The sequence below is a fragment of the Equus asinus genome, chromosome 2 (assembly GCF_041296235.1).
Source record: "Equus asinus isolate D_3611 breed Donkey chromosome 2, EquAss-T2T_v2, whole genome shotgun sequence".
Lineage (NCBI taxonomy): Eukaryota > Metazoa > Chordata > Mammalia > Perissodactyla > Equidae > Equus > Equus asinus.
The window spans coordinates 27,269,622-27,286,823 of record NC_091791.1 but is presented as its reverse complement, the minus strand read 5'-3'; the positions used below and the strand labels follow the sequence as shown (position 1 = coordinate 27,286,823).

The 17,202-nt window shown below is 44.8% G+C and overlaps 2 protein-coding genes across 33 annotated transcripts in view; one reads left to right on the top strand and one right to left on the bottom strand.

Annotated features, from left to right (window-relative positions):
* The window catches only part of CNNM2 (cyclin and CBS domain divalent metal cation transport mediator 2), a 157,198-nt gene extending 150,538 nt beyond the window's left edge, over positions 1 to 6,660 (top strand). Inside the window, exon 7 of one of the 2 annotated variants that reach the window (XM_014852152.3) lies at positions 66 to 6,660. In XM_014852152.3, coding sequence (XP_014707638.1) covers positions 66 to 275 — 210 coding nt within the window. In that variant the 3' untranslated portion in view covers positions 276 to 6,660. The remainder of the gene's footprint in view (positions 1 to 65) is intronic. The other variant, XM_014852144.3, reaches the window with a different exon arrangement.
* Positions 6,661 to 11,416: 4,756 nt separating this feature from the next.
* The window catches only part of NT5C2 (5'-nucleotidase, cytosolic II), a 148,597-nt gene continuing 142,811 nt past the window's right edge, over positions 11,417 to 17,202 (bottom strand). For all 31 annotated transcript variants that reach the window (XM_014852168.3, XM_070484014.1, XM_014852161.3 and 28 more), the window contains 7 exons: positions 17,009 to 17,116; positions 16,670 to 16,736; positions 15,784 to 15,954; positions 14,255 to 14,306; positions 14,087 to 14,147; positions 13,759 to 13,935; positions 11,417 to 12,906 (listed from right to left, as the gene is read on the bottom strand). In XM_014852168.3, coding sequence (XP_014707654.2) covers positions 12,661 to 12,906; positions 13,759 to 13,935; positions 14,087 to 14,147; positions 14,255 to 14,306; positions 15,784 to 15,954; positions 16,670 to 16,736; positions 17,009 to 17,116 — 882 coding nt within the window. In that variant the 3' untranslated portion in view covers positions 11,417 to 12,660. The remainder of the gene's footprint in view (positions 12,907 to 13,758; positions 13,936 to 14,086; positions 14,148 to 14,254; positions 14,307 to 15,783; positions 15,955 to 16,669; positions 16,737 to 17,008; positions 17,117 to 17,202) is intronic.

Genomic DNA, 17,202 nt, shown 5'->3' with positions numbered 1-17,202 from the left:
TAGAGGAGAGAAGCTAAAAATAAGCCTTATCTTGGTTTGTTTTCTGTGCCATCTCCTGGCCCCAGATCTCAAGACAGCAATACCAAAATGCCTTGATGGCATCCCGGATGGACAAAACTCCTCAGTCTTCAGACAGTGAAAACACTAAAATTGAATTGACTCTTACGGAGCTGCATGATGGGTTGCCAGACGAGACGGCCAACCTGCTCAATGAGCAGAACTGTGTGACGCACGCCAAGGCCAATCACAGCCTGCACAACGAGGGCGCCATCTAGGGGCACCCCGCCGGCCCGCACCTTCCCACCCCCGAGGCCCCGGCCGGGCTGCTCGGCCTGCGCCTCCATCTGACCATGAATCCCATTAGTGTGAGCTTGTGTGCCATGCTGCATCCTGCAACATCCTGAGACCAAAGACTTTGTCCCCTTCCTGGAAGCAGCAGAGGAGGATGGAGAGGGGCAGGATGGAAACTAGAGATGTGAAATCGACAGCTAGGGCGTGGCGTTCAAGATCTTGGTGGTGAACTTCTTCCACCCAAATAGAATCATGTTTATTTTTTCAGCTGTACCTTTTATCATTGCTCACTCTCCTCCTTCCTCGATTTGCATGAAGTTGAAAATTATTGCAATTTATTTTTTTTTTCGAGAGATCATGTTTTTAAAAAGTGTCTTTTGCAGAGTTTTAAATGGTTCTGTGAACTCTGCTGTGACCCCATGATGTGACCCTAATAGGATGGACCTGCCCCTCCGGCGGCCTTTGTTGGCCCTCCCAGGGTGGGGCACCCTTCCTCTGTGCCCCAGTGGGTGTCGCTGTCGAACTTCAAGGATGAATGAAGAGAGCCGTGACGCCACAGACCTGCCGTCTGGGGGCTCTGCGGGGTGGAGCCTGCACAGGGACCTGCGGGTGCCTCTGAGCTCAGTGTCGCTTTAAGTTAGTGTTTAACTGTGCCCCTTTCCCTTAGAAAGGTTTAATATTTGCTTGGAATGTGATTTTTGCTCCCACTCTAAGGAATTTTTATCTCCAAAATGAATGTTAATGAATTTTAAACCCACGGTTTATCATTGGCAAGAGGCGAGTTGACTTCATCCTGACATTCCTACAGCCTGGGGTCTCCGGCCCAGCCAGGCCTCCTCCCCGACCCAGTGCCCCAGCCTACAGAGCGTCGTCACCCACCTCCCCATCCTTGCTCTTGTTAACCCAAGATGCTGCTACACAGATGCCAAATGGAAATCTTCCACAGGGCTTTTGAGTAAACACGTGGTGTGAAGGTCAAGCTCCTCTTCCCACCGGGATGGAAGGAATTGTCAGAAAAGGATTTGGACCTTCCAGCTGTGCTCTGTGCTCCATGCCCAGAAGGCATTTCTAGACCCATGTATTCAAAGGAGGGAACTTTGGGGACTGTCAGCCCCCACCCCTCCTTCCAGGGAGCCAACTGTCCCTCTTCCCCTCTGTCCCTGGGCCTGTGGGGCCCAGCAGTGGCTGTGTCCCCCGCCCGAGGACCTCCGTGCCTCCCGCCTCAGATACGGCCCACGCCAGAGAGGCTGCCTGTACAGCCAGGGTCAGTTTGGCCCCAAACAGGGATTCAGAAACCAAATGTGTGTCGTGGCCATTTCATGTGTGTCTCTGTCTTATTTTAATACCAAATTCATCACATGTAGTGAAATTAATGTCAGGAGATACTTCTTGAGTGACTGAATTCTTAACTATCTTATTTGTGTGTTAAGTGTTAGCCCAAGGGATATGTGCATTTTGTTGGCAACGTTCGTACACTGAAATGACTTTATACTGACCACCGTTTTCATATAGCATTGTCAGTCCACACTGCACCCAGTCCCTAGCTAAGAAGAGAGCATCTTCTCCATTGGGTCTCACTGAACAGAGGGAAGCCCTGGGGCTGAGCGGCAGTTTTCTCCTCTCTCCTCAAGGTGGAAATGTGCACCCCGGGCTGGGCTTTGTGGGCGTGGGACCTGTGGTTCGGGAATAACCAGCAGTGTGCTGGGCTTGCCTCCTGGTGAACAGTTTGCTGGCACCAGTGTCGTATGCATGCTTGGCGCAGTAATTCCTCTGGTATGTCAGTCCTGGAGTGTCTTCCTCAGAAAGGGTCAGGCCCCTTAGTGAGGGAAGTGCTGGCCTCCCCTGGTAGAGAGGCAGGGAGGTGCCCTTTAAGGGGGCTCAGTGGCCTGCTGCTGGCATCCAACCTGCCGCCATGGGATGCAGCCCTACTGTGTAACTTGACGTTGGTGGGACCCTGCGCCGTGAGTATCCCCTTTTATAAACAGATCCATCTAAGTTGAAAGGTCTCCATTTCTTAAGATGCATCCAGCTGAGCACAACCCCAGTGTGATGTGGGAACTGGGACTATCTGTAGGGTGCGCAGAAATGAGTTTCCAGAAATGAGGTGAAACCTGGGCCTGGTGTGGGGAGGGGCTTCTCCCCCAACAACCACGCCACACTCTTGACCCAGGCAGCACTTGCCTTCCCTGTGGCCTCGGGGAGTGGTTCGTCTGGCCTTCAGGGGCCTCGACCCATCCGCCTCTCCCGGCTGATCTACTTCTCCACATACAGTTTGTTTCGGGGTGCTTTGCTCCTGCAAGAAGCCTCTGGAATTGGAATTAATGTATGGAATCTTTCTCAGAGCCCCACTGTTCCTTCGGGAATCCTAGAGCTCTGTGAGAGCGGGGGGAGTGGGGAGCGATTCCAGCTGCTGTCCCTCTGACTTCGGGGAGGAACAGGTAACTTCTCAGTACTGCCTTATCTCTCAGTGTGGTGGCTTTTTGAAAAGTCCTCTCTGTAAAGGAGATGGCAGGGGTGGCTTTGCAGTGGGGCTCCCAAAGGATGAAATTTTAGCCTCCCAAGTTTATTTTCTATAAACCACTCTTTACGTTTGATTATTCACACTATTTTACAACAACAGGGAATCTAAAACAATTCCTCTGTGGTCCCTGGAGGAATGAAGGCTAACATTTGGCTACAGTTACATCTGCTTTGGGGAAAGCTCAAGACCCTTCAAATAACACTCAGTGTCTGAATGACCATGTTCCTCTTCCGGCCCCATTTCCCTGTGGAAACTAACTCCAGGCTGTTAAAGGAGAAGCGCTGGCTCGAGGCTTCTCTGGGGCAGCAGCAGAATGATTTTCCCTTTGAAGGTCTATGCAGTTCATGTCTATAAGTAAATGGGAGTCAGGCAGAGAAAGTCCATCAAATGGTTGAGACCTCGATATGCAGTGGCCAATTCTTAGCATCGCTGGTGGACTGTCCTCCCTGAGGACTCCTGGCTTGGTAAGCAGGGAGGGGCGTGGCTGTGGAGCAGACACAGGTCCTGGGGTCCTGAATTCTTATGGAGCCCTTGTTGTCAGACCCAGGGCCTCACTCCTCTGTGGTGGCCTCTCTAGCCCCAGCTCTGTGGGACCGGACCGGGCCTCCTCCTGCTCCTAAGCAGCCACTCTGGCATCTCTCGGGTTCCATCTCAGACCGGACCCCTGGCAGCCAGACGTCCCCAGGATCGTCTGCTTTCTCTTAATGCAGGAGAGGGGCTTTTTTCCTGCTTCCTTGGAGGTCGTCTCCCTTTATTTCTCTCTGTTCTGTATTCATCAGGCAAGTCATATATTTAAACTCTTAGGAAAACAGAACTTTAAGATTTCCACATGGATATTGGGGTGCTAATTAACTAGCTTAAGCTTTGGCTCTTACATAATTTGAATTTGAAAGCACACCCCATTTAACTCTCTTCTTCCCTCCCCCCTCACCTCACTTCTGGAAAAGAGCTCCATGCCCCTGCTGATATGGTTGGCTTCCTCAAGCGGGAGGGAGTATGGCATCTTGCCATTTTCTGATCTTAGTTCAAGAACTTTTGTGCAAGCATTGTATGCAAAACTTCACACTAAAACAGAACATTAACTGTGAATATATTTACCTGTGCTATCCCCAGCGCCGTACGACTAAAGGGCTGCTTTTACCACTCTAGGAAAATAGTGGTAGGTACAGGTAGAGCTGCATTCCCTAGAAAATAAAGCAACAGGCATGGAGGCTAAGCAGGGACTGTGAACTTCTGCCCTCAGATTCTCTCATGTTGAGGAACAGACCTAAGTAGGCCTTGGCTGGTTGAGCCTGTGTCCTAGCTGGTCAAAAACAAAAACAAAACCCCATCATCTTCTGAAAACAAACCAGGGATCCGTGGCCATCTTTGCCTCTCCTGGGCCCAGAGACCAGGGTTCCTCAGTGTTCCCCAGGGGTGATCCCAGGCTGAGGACTCATCTGGGCTGGCGCAGGAGGTGCTCACCTTGTTCCCTGGGATTCCAGGCAAGAGGCTGCCAGGGAGGGTTGGCTTGGTGCCATCACACGACGCATGCTTCCTGGTGGCAAGGGCAGCAGGCACAGCTCCCCTCTCGGTTCCGACCCCAGAGACAGGGTTTTCTTGCAGGAGTTTGAGGAGAACTCCAAAGCTGAGCTGGCGGGTTAGGGTGTTGAGGCTTCTGTGGCACCTGTGCTCACTTTCTTACTGAGGATACAGCCTCTTGTCCCGGATCAGGTTTGATTCTGTTCTGGATGGTGGGCTAGTCAGTGGTGCTTCTGTCCAGCAAGAGTGTCTGGGTGAGTTACAGGTTAACCCAGAATTAGGAGGGATTTGGAGAGTTCAATATGAAGGCGATTTCGGGATTCAGAAATGTTTCCGATGTAAATTTATCAATGAGCAACCTACTCAGTGGATTTTTATACCTCAGGGCCATTTGCAAATCTTTATCTTTTCATTCTTCTTTTGTATTCGTGTGGGCTGATAGGCGAGATGAGTTCAGAGAATTCCAAGATGATGTTCATTTGCCTCCACTTGAGGGTGAGTGGGGCACCCATGCCAAGCTTGCTGATTTTACCATTCCCCCAGGCTGTGACAGGGGGACGCCTTCCTCTGCCACTTGCAGGCCTTCTTCCTGCAGTGAATGCTTATGTCCTGATTTTCCTTCTGCCCTGTCTGAAAATTCCAGAGCCCCTGGTCAGCCCTAAGGACAAGAGGAGGCGACGCAGTTCTGTCAGCTGCAGAGCTTGCAGGAGCTTTCCTCCCACCATCTTGAGCTGGGGACCTTCTTCGCTTCTTAGATCTTTGTGGTTGGCTCAGCTCAAGTAAGCTTTCTCTTTGTCTATGCTAGAGCCACTGACATCATCTCACTAGAATTGTTTTAAATATCTTTGACGGGAAATACCAGGCCGTACTTGAAGCAACATGAAAACAAAGTTTCTAGTGGCAAGAGAGTAAAGTTCTAGGAGTTTGTGTGCCAAGGTTTATATGTACACAGATCCAACATATACTGTAAGAAAGACTTGAGTACACGTTAAAACTTTCTTGAGTTTTAATACCCACCGGGTGTTAAATGTGAACAAATTGGAAGAATGACTGGGAGTATTGCTTTGCCTCATTCGGCAAAGTATCTTCTGGCATTCGCCCACAGACCAACATGGATTCCCTTGGGAAGTTATTTTTTGGGGGCCAGCTTCCTCTTCAGATTAACCCTGGAGAGAACTATCAAATGTACCTTGTGGAGCTTGGGTGCCTGCCCCTTTTGTTAGAGGCCCAGGCCCCTTGGGTATAAATGGCTGGTCTCAGGCTCCCAGAGCAGAAGGGACTGGGGGAGAATAAGGCCTGAGGACTCTCGTTCCCCAGAGAGCCCCAGCCTAGTTTCAGATTCATTACGCCCCGTGTCTGAAGTCTACTCTGTAGGTGGAGTGTATCAGTTCATTGACTTTTCTTGTTTCTGGAGTCCTTTAAATCCACAAATGTATATGCTTTATTTTATATTATTATTTATTATGTACATATGCCTCTACTGTTAGTACATCGTCTGTGAGTAAGACGAGATCTGTTCTGGAGCCCCTCATCCATGGAGCCTAGGGTTCTGTTGTCTCCAAGTGGGTGAGAGGACAGTGGTTTTGCTGTTTTGTTTTAAGCAGGTTGCTGCTCTTAGGTTGGTCCTCGCATCCCTGGCCCGTTATTGGGCCCACCTCTGTTCCTGATGACCAGTGTCTGGGATGAGGATGGAGGCAGGTCTCCTATCTTGTGGCAGGGCCTCTCAAGTACCTCCGTGAAATACTTTCGAGGTGGTTTCCTGGTGACTGGGTCCATTCTGTGTAGTGGAACAGCATGGCTGAGAGACCAGAGCCTCCTTCCTCACTCCTGCCCTCTCAAACCAGGTCAGTGGCCTGGCGCTACAACAGTGATGGCCTCTTAATTCCCACCTTGGATCGCAGAATCCATCTCTCTGGGCCATGGAGGCTGCCTGCCCATCTGGGCTTCTAATATGCCTTTTCTTGGTTTTGAGGCCCAATGCCAACATTGCCTTGGCCTTCAAATAAGACCCTGCTTTGTGTCTGATTCTCATCCTCCTCAGCCTTTATTCACTGTATCATAGTGTACATTTCATGCTTTTCTGCAGTGAAGTTTTCTGAACACAGTATTCAGAGCTGTGTACATAAACCTAAATAAGCACAAATGACATGTATAGGTTTCATGAGCTGATTGTCATAATGAATGCATTTTATAATTCAAATGATGTTGTAGATTTACAATCTCTCCTATTTATTTTGTACCAATTTATTTGTAAATTTTGTGATTGTTTTAAACGGTTTTTGTTCATTTCTATTATTCTATTTAGATAAATGATGATTTTTCTGTTCACCCTTCTAGCGGATGTGTGTTCCCTCTTTCCCCTTTCATCTCTGCAACACCAACCTCGGTCCCCTGCCCAACTGCATGGCTTTACTGGTGGGAAAGCTGGGATTAGTTGTCAGCATGGCAACACATCAGGGCATTTCCTTTGGACGTACACCACAAAGTCTTATGTCAGAAGAGAACTGGGTGCCAGAACTCTGCCTCCAGCTCATAGCCTGGTACCGCCAATTCGAGGGGGTGTCCTGCTTTGCAAGGATTGTAGCCTGTCCTCCATGAGTTCATTTTAGATAAGGACACTGAAGTATCCACTCAGATTACCCTAGACATTTGCTGCTCAGACAGTAATACGACACAGTTCAACTGAGCACATATCTAAGCTGTTTTTTTTTTCCTGGGCAAGACCAAAGGCCTTATTCAAGCCTTTCTATTGGCTCTTGAAGATGAGAATGGCTCTGTAGGTCCTCTGCTAGGTGAAGCCTAGGAGAAAGGTTGCAGCAGGCACAGATGGTTCACCCTCAAGCTGAAACACCGGGCTGGAGTGTGGTGAGTCAAGTGCAGTTGTTCTTCGGGATTCAGTGGGCAGCTCACATCTCCTGTAATCCAGTGTGTCTGGCCCACATCCTCTCCCGTCACTTCAAGTCTGCTATCCCTTTTTACCCTCCTCACTCATGTGACCAGATCCTAAACACCTTCCCCTTGAGGTTCAAGGCCCCTCTGTGATCCATTCCTAGATCACATCTTTTTGGAATCCTTTTTTCCTCTACACTTAATCTCTATTTTACATTCCAGAGAGGCTCATGCTCTGAGAATTGAACCTCTTGGTGACTGATCCATTATTTTCCCCACTGTAATGTTTAACCATGACGTTTGTGGTCTACTTTACTCATCCTTGTCCTGCAGATGGAGGCACTTCAGTGAAGAATTGCTGACAAGATTGGCTTTGAGCCGCTGTCTGATCTAACCACCACTCCCACCTCCCCAGTCATTATCCCCAATTTCTTGAAAAGTAGAACATGGTAGCTCTACGCTCCAGTGAAGTGTCGCCTTCTCGGGAGCCTGCTACCTTTCCTGAGAAGCAGAACAGAGAGCAACAGCAGAACTGGGGAAGGAATTCCTCCTCCAGCACATCCTCTCCCAGCTGCCTGCTTTGCTTAGTTTTTCCTACTTACTCAGTTTGTCTAGATGAGTCCTGAGCTCAAATTGGGAAATTCTCCAAGGAAAATAGAGGCAATTTTAACTTGCCCTCTGCATCCATGGGGTGCCCAAGTGTTGGCTCATTTCTAAGCTCTATTATGGAAAAAGCTCTGGGGTTTCTATTTCCTATCACAAATTGTGCTCCCCAGCACCTCTTCTCAACGCAGCACTTCCAAGGACAGAGTGTGATCAGAGGGTCTTGTAGAGAAAGTGACTGGTGCAAACTGAATGACCTAGAGTTGATTTCTGAAAACTTATTTTATGCGTTTTGAAGGTAATTCAATTTAATGAAGAGCTGATTCCTTATTAAAGCCAGAAAGTTGAATTATATTAGATGGCTAATAAACTCTTTTGCCTTCTTTGTATGATTGTTTCATCATTTTCCCTCCAAGATCCTCACATCTGTGCTCTTTCAGAAAGTTGCAGAACAAAGGAATGGCTATAGGGCCCTTTGTCTGTGACATTCTGGTGGCAATGCCATCTCCCCTGGTGGATGATTGAGGAATCAGCTGCCAGAATTTTTTGTCAAAGTGCTTTCCCTCCAAAGGAATTAGTGATTGGGAAGCGCTCGAACAGGCCAACACATGACAGGGATTTTTAGACTGAGCAGCCTCCCTACCACAATTCCGCTACATCATTGACTTGAGGGCAGTGGGTCCAAAAATGAAGTTACTTGCTTCAAAATACCCACACCCACAGTCAAAGATTACCTCTGGTGAGAACCGTCTCTCAAAAAAGACTGGACATTTAATAACCATTTTTCAGTGTTGGGAAGGTTTGCTTGGCAAATCCTGTTTTCAAGTATCTCAGGAACTTGTGAGACCTTGAAGGACTGCTGCCGTCCTTCATGGGAAGAACGTGCACCCAGCTGCTCGGGCTCCAGTGTGTGTGGTGAAGTTTATCTTGGCCCAGACTCTTAAGGCCTCCTCTGAAGCCCTGGGCAGACATCGCTTTAGGAAGAGCTCAATGGGAGGGCAGAGCATGGGAGACAAATTTGTACCTAATTTGATTCATGAAGCAATCTGTCTAATCCACCTTTTTTCTGGTAATAAAATAGAGCAAAGGTATCTTACATTGTGGGAGGAAACATAAAAGGACCAGACTAAAAACTGGTCATTTTGTTTTAAATTGGAAAATACAGATTACTTAGACTTGCAATAACAGTTAGCAAGCTTGAGATGAAATGCTCTATGTTCAACTGGGAGTACTTTTTTGTGTTAAAGTTCTTCAGAGGGACTTAAACTACTGTATATATTTCATTTTTGAAATTACATCCCTTTATTGGAAAAAGTCAGACTGTTGTGGCCTTGGGATGAAGACACTGAGTCTGAGGACAGGGAAAAATGGTTGAGATTGCCAAGTTAAAGAGAAAAGCTGCCTTGTTCTTTCTGTAAGCAAATGCATTCTCTTTCTAGATGCCTTGCTCTCTGTTACTTCTGCATACTCAGCAGTGAGAAGAGTGTGAGATGCTGCTTCACTGTGAGTGGAAGTGTAGGGTGGGACAGTGTGGGTTCCTCGAGTCCCCTGGCCCTGCTTCCTTCCTGGCTGCTGTGCACGTGCATGTCCTCCTGTTCTTTAGTGCCCCATTTTTCTTCTGTCTTCCAGGCTGCTCAGGTAGCTCCATGGTAGAGATCTCATTCTCAGGGCCTCCCAAAGTTGTGTATTATTTGAAACTGTTCCATTTGGGGAAAAACTTTAAGAACAGCTTGATGCTCTAGTCACCAAGAAAGAATGTCATGAGAAACCTAAGGACTGATATGTGAACTACTAAACCAAGTGAGCAACTGGGCCCATAACTGCACGGCAATAGCTAGATCATAGTTACCATTTTTCCCACCATCAAAGAAAGGTTAAATAGTTTCCATAACATGGAATGTGGACAAGGCTCCTACCCTTAATGCAGACTTAAATATGCAGTTGTTTGTCTCAGGCTATTTGTGGTGAATAAGCAGAGTATTTTTAAATGCTCTGGAAGCCTTGGAAAAACTGCAGGGCTTTAAAGTTGTTGACAAAATATTTCTTAAATAAATCTGCTTTAGAAATATCTAAACATGGACAAAGTACTTTTAAATCTGACATGTAACTGCAAGTGGCTTTAAAGTGGTTGCTCAAAAACAATACATGACTGAAGGATTTGTAGCTCTAAGTTATTCTATTTAGAAGGGGCAGCTTGAAGGGCCTGCTTTCTTATTTTAGGTCTCAGCAGAGCTATGCTTACGGTAGGAGAAAACCTAAGGTCTAAACAGCACACTAAACTCTCTTGGCTTTAAGCAACTTTTCTGAAATACACCATCTGAGCTTTAACTAACTCTCTCTATAGACGAATGTATGGGCAAGTCCTCTTGCAGAAGGAACTGCTGTGCCTCTGATCACATGCTGGGTGTGGCAGGGTCCCTGTTAGCCCACACATGCCCTCAGACTGGAATTCAGTCTAGCACCCAACAAGAGGTGCCTGGTGCTTTACACAGTCTGAAAATAAGTGGTGTTTTCCAAGTACCCAGGAAAGAAATTCTGAAAAGAGTTGGGAGTCTTCTCAGTCTAAAATGCCTCAGGTTTAAAAAAAAAAAAAAGGATACATTAAAATACATTTTAAGTTCAGCTTCCTTAACTATTGGCAACAGAGAGAAACTCACATTCATCTTTCAACAAGCCCAACTGCAGCTGCGCCGAGTGCCTGCCCATGGAGCACTTACTCCCCAGCGTGTTCTTCTAACAGGAATAGCATACAGAGAAGCTCTGCTCTGCTCTGGGTCTTAGACTCTTATGGAACCCTACCTCTTTAAAACATTTTGGTGGTTCTGAAGAAAGCTGTGACCAGCAGTGGAATTGTTACTTATTCCAAATGTGTGCTTTCCACTTCTCAATCTGTGGACCCACTGCCAGAGAGACATCTGGCTAAAAAGAAACTCTTACACAGATAAGATCTTATGTAGGTAACAATACAAAACTCGTAGTAAATTAAAGCAAAGTGATCATGTTGGTCCTTGCTCTAAAAGGGAAAATATGTAAATATACTATTGTCAGTTAGCTCTGTAGCTGTAATAAGTCACTTAGATATCATCTCACTTTGAGAAAACTTAAGACCACGTCAAACTGGGCAACATCTCCATCTTGAATGTGGTCACCCCAGCTATTAATTATTCTTAAACACATTCTCTAAAATTTAAAGCAGGGACAGCATCTAACTGCTATTAACAATAGCGTTTCTAACCTGATACTTTTAAAGTAGCATATATTCCTAAAAGACAGATCCAGTTACAAAGTATGTTGCTTGACTAAATGTCAAGCCCTATATATTGAAAGTGATGAGGTAACATGGCCTTGGCTAAGTTTCTGTCTTTCCTTCCTATAAAGTGATTTTTTTAAAAAAGCCTCACCACACAGTCCTGTACCAAAACTTTCCATGAAAAAATTGAGGCCTATTTAAGTGCTATAAATTTAACCATTAATTAATCATGCTGGACTATATTTCCTTTAAGAGAGTATCAAATCGATGTCACTAAGTCAAACCCAAACCCACTTGAAGACCAATAGTTATTACAGTTGTGCTACAGGAAGGGGTCAAAATCAGTATTATAAATATTATACTTTATTGAATTCTAGAGCAGCTAATCTACCCTCCTGTGTTGACCAATAACAATAAGAATGAAGAAATCTATGAAGTTTAAAGTAAGAGTGTACACCACTGTTAAAAATGTTTTAACAACTTTCACTGTACTGGTAATACCCTAAAGTATACAGTAATGATCCATTCTTGCTCAAAACGACAAGAAGTGGTTTCACTTGGGATTCTGAAGTGAATTTATTCACATGGATTGTGCCCTCTGCTTCATAGTAAGGTTCTGGCTTACAGAGCCCTCTTCCTACCCTCTAACGCTCACTCCGAAATACAGCAGTCAACCCTACAGGATAGAGAAGGCTGGAATGGGTTGGCATGAGCAACACAACATAGTCCCTACTAATGAATTTTACTCATTATGCTGTAATAGAAGAAGGTTCCCCTTTTTCTTTTTTGGGGGGGGGCTTGCTCCTTTGTCCTCTTTCAGCTAAATTCTGCCTTTGGATTTATCCCAGATGAAAAAAAGATTATGTGTTTGGATAACATAAACATTTTCGCTATTAATCAAAAAACTGTAGAAAAGGATGAAGACTTTTACCTCAAAATGAAATTGTTGCAGTCCATTTTAGACCAGCCCTACAGCAAGTAGAGAACACTTCTGCAAAGCCACTGACAGACAGCAGCCTTACCAGAATTACTGAGGACACTTAAAGGCTTGTAAAAGGAACCTGGACCTTAACAGAAGACTACATTTAATAATGGAAACAATATATTTCGCCACGGATATACAATACTGTGTAATGCACTGAAAAAGATGAATTTTGGAGCAAGAGCACAATTTGTGACATAACAGTGTTTTTGGATGACCTCTTCCCATCGTCGTCCTTGCTTTACTCTGAGACCCTTCACCACCCTTAGTGTATCCAGATACACTACAACATAATGATGATGAAATAAGACAAGGAAACAGTGTCACAAGCCACGATGGAGCCATCTGCATGCAGTTCAGCCTGGGTTTACCCTCACTTCCAATACAGACTCCATTACTATTTTGAACCATCTGCAAAGAGTGCAGACACACAAAACTAATACAAGTATGTCCCTATGATTAGAATATTTGAAGTCTTCAGAACCTTTCCAGATATACCTTTGATGGAGCTCCCCCACAACGAGAACCCACAGAAGAACATCCTTTGCTCCTGAGAGTCCCGTGAACTTGTTTAATGGGTGCTCAGAGTTTTGGTTTTCCTCCTTATTCTTCTTCCTCCTCTTCCTCCTCCTCCTCCTCATCATCATCTTCATCATGGCAGTGTGTAATTTCCTGGGGGGCCAGTGGGAAGAGGTTGGGAGGTTTAATCTCACTAATTGACCGTGTCAACTGGTGCCGCTTGTAGTCGGTGTCTTTGAAATCCACTGATGTGCGGTTCCGGGTGGCAAGGGGGGACTCCATCTCATTGATATCTACGTGTATGTGCTCCACCGTTGATTCATGAGGCATCTAGAACAAAATCAGAAGTTCAGAAAGCAGACGGAGCAAAACAGCTGTTTCTCAAATCCTAACCCCTCTCCCTCTGTTAGGTGGCCTTGCAGAGGGATGTCTGTAACGGACCAAGGCCAAGCCAATTTAGATACTGAAGTATCTTCCTGGAACTACCTACAGCTGCCTATCTTCTCTCTTCCCAATCTTCAAAACTCCGCCCAGATGGTTTACTATAGCCTGAAACTGGTAAGATGGGAGAGAAGAGATTCTTTTTTCGATTTCACAGCAAAAATCAGCCCTAAACATAGATTAGTATCAGAACACAGAAATATAAAACCCACATTTGTCTCCATTAGTACTAACAAAGAGGAAAGTCTGCCACTCAAATAACATTATCGATAGAGTAGACTTCAGAGAGTCAAGTTATACTCTGTGACATTCTATCTTGATCATACTTTCTCAAAGACCCCTTTTCGTGCAACCATGTTTTGCACATTAGAAAGAAATGATCTAAACTCTCCTGTGCCATCCCACAAAGCTGGCTGCAGATCTCAGCCTTAAGAGTGCATCTTAGGGGCCAGCCCAGTGGCACAGCGGTTAAGTTCGCACGTTCCGCTTCTCGGCGGCCCAGGGTTTGCCAGTGCAGGTCCCAGGTGCGGACATAGCACCACTTGGCAAAAGCCATGCTGTGGTAGGCATCCCACATATAAAGCAGAGGAAGATGGGCATGGATGTTAGCTCAGGACCAGTCTTCCTCAGCAAAAAGAGGAGGATTGGCAGTAGTTAGCTCAGGGCTAATCTTCCTCAAAAAAAAAAAAAAAAAGGGTGTATCTTAATTATAAATGGTAGCTTAAGGCTATATTAACTCACCAAGACGTGGGCAGCTCTGAAGAGGTAGCTGAATGGGTAATACAGCAGATTGATGAAAGATGCTGCATAGAGATCAGCATAACGCATCACCTGACTGGCAAAGAGGGTCTGCCGGGAGCCACTGCGAAACAGGCTTCCCATCATCCCATAGCACATGTCCATGTCATGAGTTACTTTCTAAAACAAAGAACAAGATTGAGTCTCAGTTCATTCACAAAATATTTATTGAGCAGTGGCTACGTGCCAGTCCCCATATAAAATCAGAAATACGAAAATCACTTAAACTTAATTTATTTTCCAAGTTTTCTCCCAAATCCCATTTGGATACCTTAATACGTCTCTGGATGGAGCTAATGTCTGGGCGCTCATTGCTGCTGCTGTCAAGGTGCCTGGAGACAAAAGAAAAATCAAATGAAGGACATCTCTTACCCCTAGGTTGATTCCTGAAGAGGTAGATAGTTTTTAGGAAAGAAATTTCTAGAATCAGGAAACTTACTTGTAGAGTTCAGCCAAGAAAACATCCAAGCTCTGAAGTTCTTCGAAAAGGGCTAGTTAAGGTTTGGAAGGAAAAGGAAAATATTTTAAATAAATCAAATAAAAAGCATCCAATTTTTAATGGCTCCTGAAACTAAAGTAAAAGGTTGCAGATATGACTGAGAAGTAAAGCTAAGGTGAGTGTATAAAATGACTTCCTGTTCCCTCTTCAGGAAAACCCACCGATACCTGCTTCGAGTCTGGCGGCAGATGAACGCAATCTCCTCTTAACTGCCTTTCCCCTACTAAACACCACTGATTACAATGCTCCCTTCCAAATGGATGCTGATTCTAGGCTTACAAAGTGCCAATTCAAACCCCATCTTAGGTGTATCAGCAAAGCAAGTGTTAAAAATTCGATTTTCAGATGAAAGAATGAGAATTAGGTGACCTGTCCAGAGTCACAAGTCTAAGAAGTAGAGCCAAATCACCTAGATTTCTAAAATTTCATACATGGAAAGTTGAATAAGTGGATGAAAGCTTATCTGAAAATCCCACTGACAAGTACAAACAATAGCAACAGCCAGCATCTGTTGCATGCTTTCCATGTGTTCCAGTCTTTCTCAACCTGGGTTCCCCAAAGAGAATTAAGCCCTAATGCATCCATTGTATGTAACAAATTTTCTTATCTACCATCTCTGGGAGAACTAAGAGTCATTCAAATCATGTTCTGTGTTCTGTGGTTCAGATGAGAAGCCTTGGTTGAGAAGGGTTATTTCTTCTATTTTCTTTATACACATATTACTTCAGTTAAGTCTCATCAGCTTTATGAAGTAGGTATTATTATCTTCATTTTTACATTTGAGGAAACTACGGCCCAGGATGTCTTAGCACTTGCCTAAGGACATGAAGACACTAAGTGGTAGAGCCAGGGTAACCACCTGAGGCAGGCCGAGCTTCCGGAGGCAGTACCTTTCACCACATTGCAGGTGATACAAGCTAGGAAAGGATGGGTTGGAGAACTTGTGTGTCACATATCTTTGCACAACTAGATCCACAGCTCAATTCAGTCCGGCTCAGTTCAGAGAATGCAATTTGGCCTCATTCTCTACTTCTCAGAACAGCAAATAAAAACTACCAGGAGGCGATTAACACTCAGAGCCATCAATGGCCCAGAATCATAGACAGGGGGCTGGTAGCACAGAGACTGGAACTCGTAGGCGTGGTTGGACAAATATGGGGCTACAGAGGAAAGTGGCATTCATAGTTTAGTTGCTACTGTAATATAACTCGGGACAGTAACCTTCTATACTTAACCTTGATGGGATTCAAGAATAAGGCTGAACAAGATAACCTCCATATTTCTTCAAATTCTGGAGTTCCAGCTAGATGGTAAGGAGGTATCCAAATATCAGGTCTCATGGTTTTGACCACCTCTGACCCCCTGCATACAAAGTGATGGTTCTTCAAAGAGAATTAATTCACAACTGGCCATTTAGATACAAACTGACTATGTCAAAGATTTATAAAATAAGAGTAATGGCTGCTTACAACTCTTATCAGTCCAGACATGCAGCTCCTGTGCAAGTTCAGGAATAACCAAGAAAGTTCGCCACCCTTGTCGTTTCTTTGATTTTAGAATGTCCCCAAAAATGTGATCTCCAATATACAGAATGTCCTTGCCCTTGGCTCCCAACAGATCACAGATTGTATCAGATGAACCTGAAACAGTGGAATGAACAACGAGAAAACAAAAATGTCTCCATAATCAAAACCAGTGCTCCAAGTACCATAACCATTAAATACTGTGCTCATTAATTTTATTCTTAAAATTATGTGAGGAACAGACTAGAAAAAGGGCTCACCTTTCTTAAAGACAGAGACCCACCATTTTCTTTTTTTCATCATTCTTTTTATTGCCTCTAAGCCAAGGCCTTCAGCTTCACTGTCCTGATCAGAGCTCTTGATCACCAAATCCAAGAGCAACAAAACTACATCTCAGCTTTAGTGAATATAATCCTCAAAAGTACCACCACCATTTTTCATTACAGATCTGCCATTAAGTTGGCTTTATTCAACTGTTTCTCACTCCAACAAAATATGTGTCTGTGTCCATAGGGGCTCCTTGAAGATCTCTTGAGAACCACCACAAATGATTCCAGGACACTGAGAAATAGCCTCAAATAGGTAAAAGAAGGATGGGGAAAACCAATCCTTTTAGTGAAAATCAAAGATTCATTAGGACATACTAACAACTTCTCAAACCCATTTGCCATGACTCCTATTGCATTAGTAGGTGACTGAAGTATTTACCTTCAGTAGATGATATCTTTAGAATACTAAAGCATATATGTGGCAGTATGCCAGAAGGACACCAAGGCTTTCAAAATGAGGTCTGAGCAAAGACTTAGACTAAGTGGAGAAGTCTGTGACTCACCTCCTGAGTAGACTATGCCATGCTGTAAGGGGCCTGTGTAGGTACCAATTTTCAGCTTGCCAGTTTTCTGTGAGAAGAGAATACAAACTTTGTAATACTTTATCATTCTATCACAATCTCCACCCAAAATGCTACTTGGCTAGGTAGAGAAAAGAGCGGCACTTGAGTTATATTCTTCTGAATTATTCGACTATCTCAATTAAGACCAAAACCCTTAATTTCAAGAGATATATGGTAATACGTTAAAAAAAATACCTGTGTCCTTAGGGAAAGTAGAAGTGGGGAAAGGGGAAACATGAAGGACAATGTGCCAGCAGACAGATCATCCTCTCGACTTACAGTATCCACCTGACGCAGTACAGTGCCTTCTCCAAAAAAGAGTGGTTTCCGTGCATCCACCAAGATCAGGTCAAAGTAGGACTGCCATGGTCGATGGGAGCTCCCAGGCTGATGAAGGAGAATCAGCAAAAGCCAAAATATCACTCCTAATTTTAAGGCACTATTTATTTAATCTCCTCAAGGTATTTAGAAAT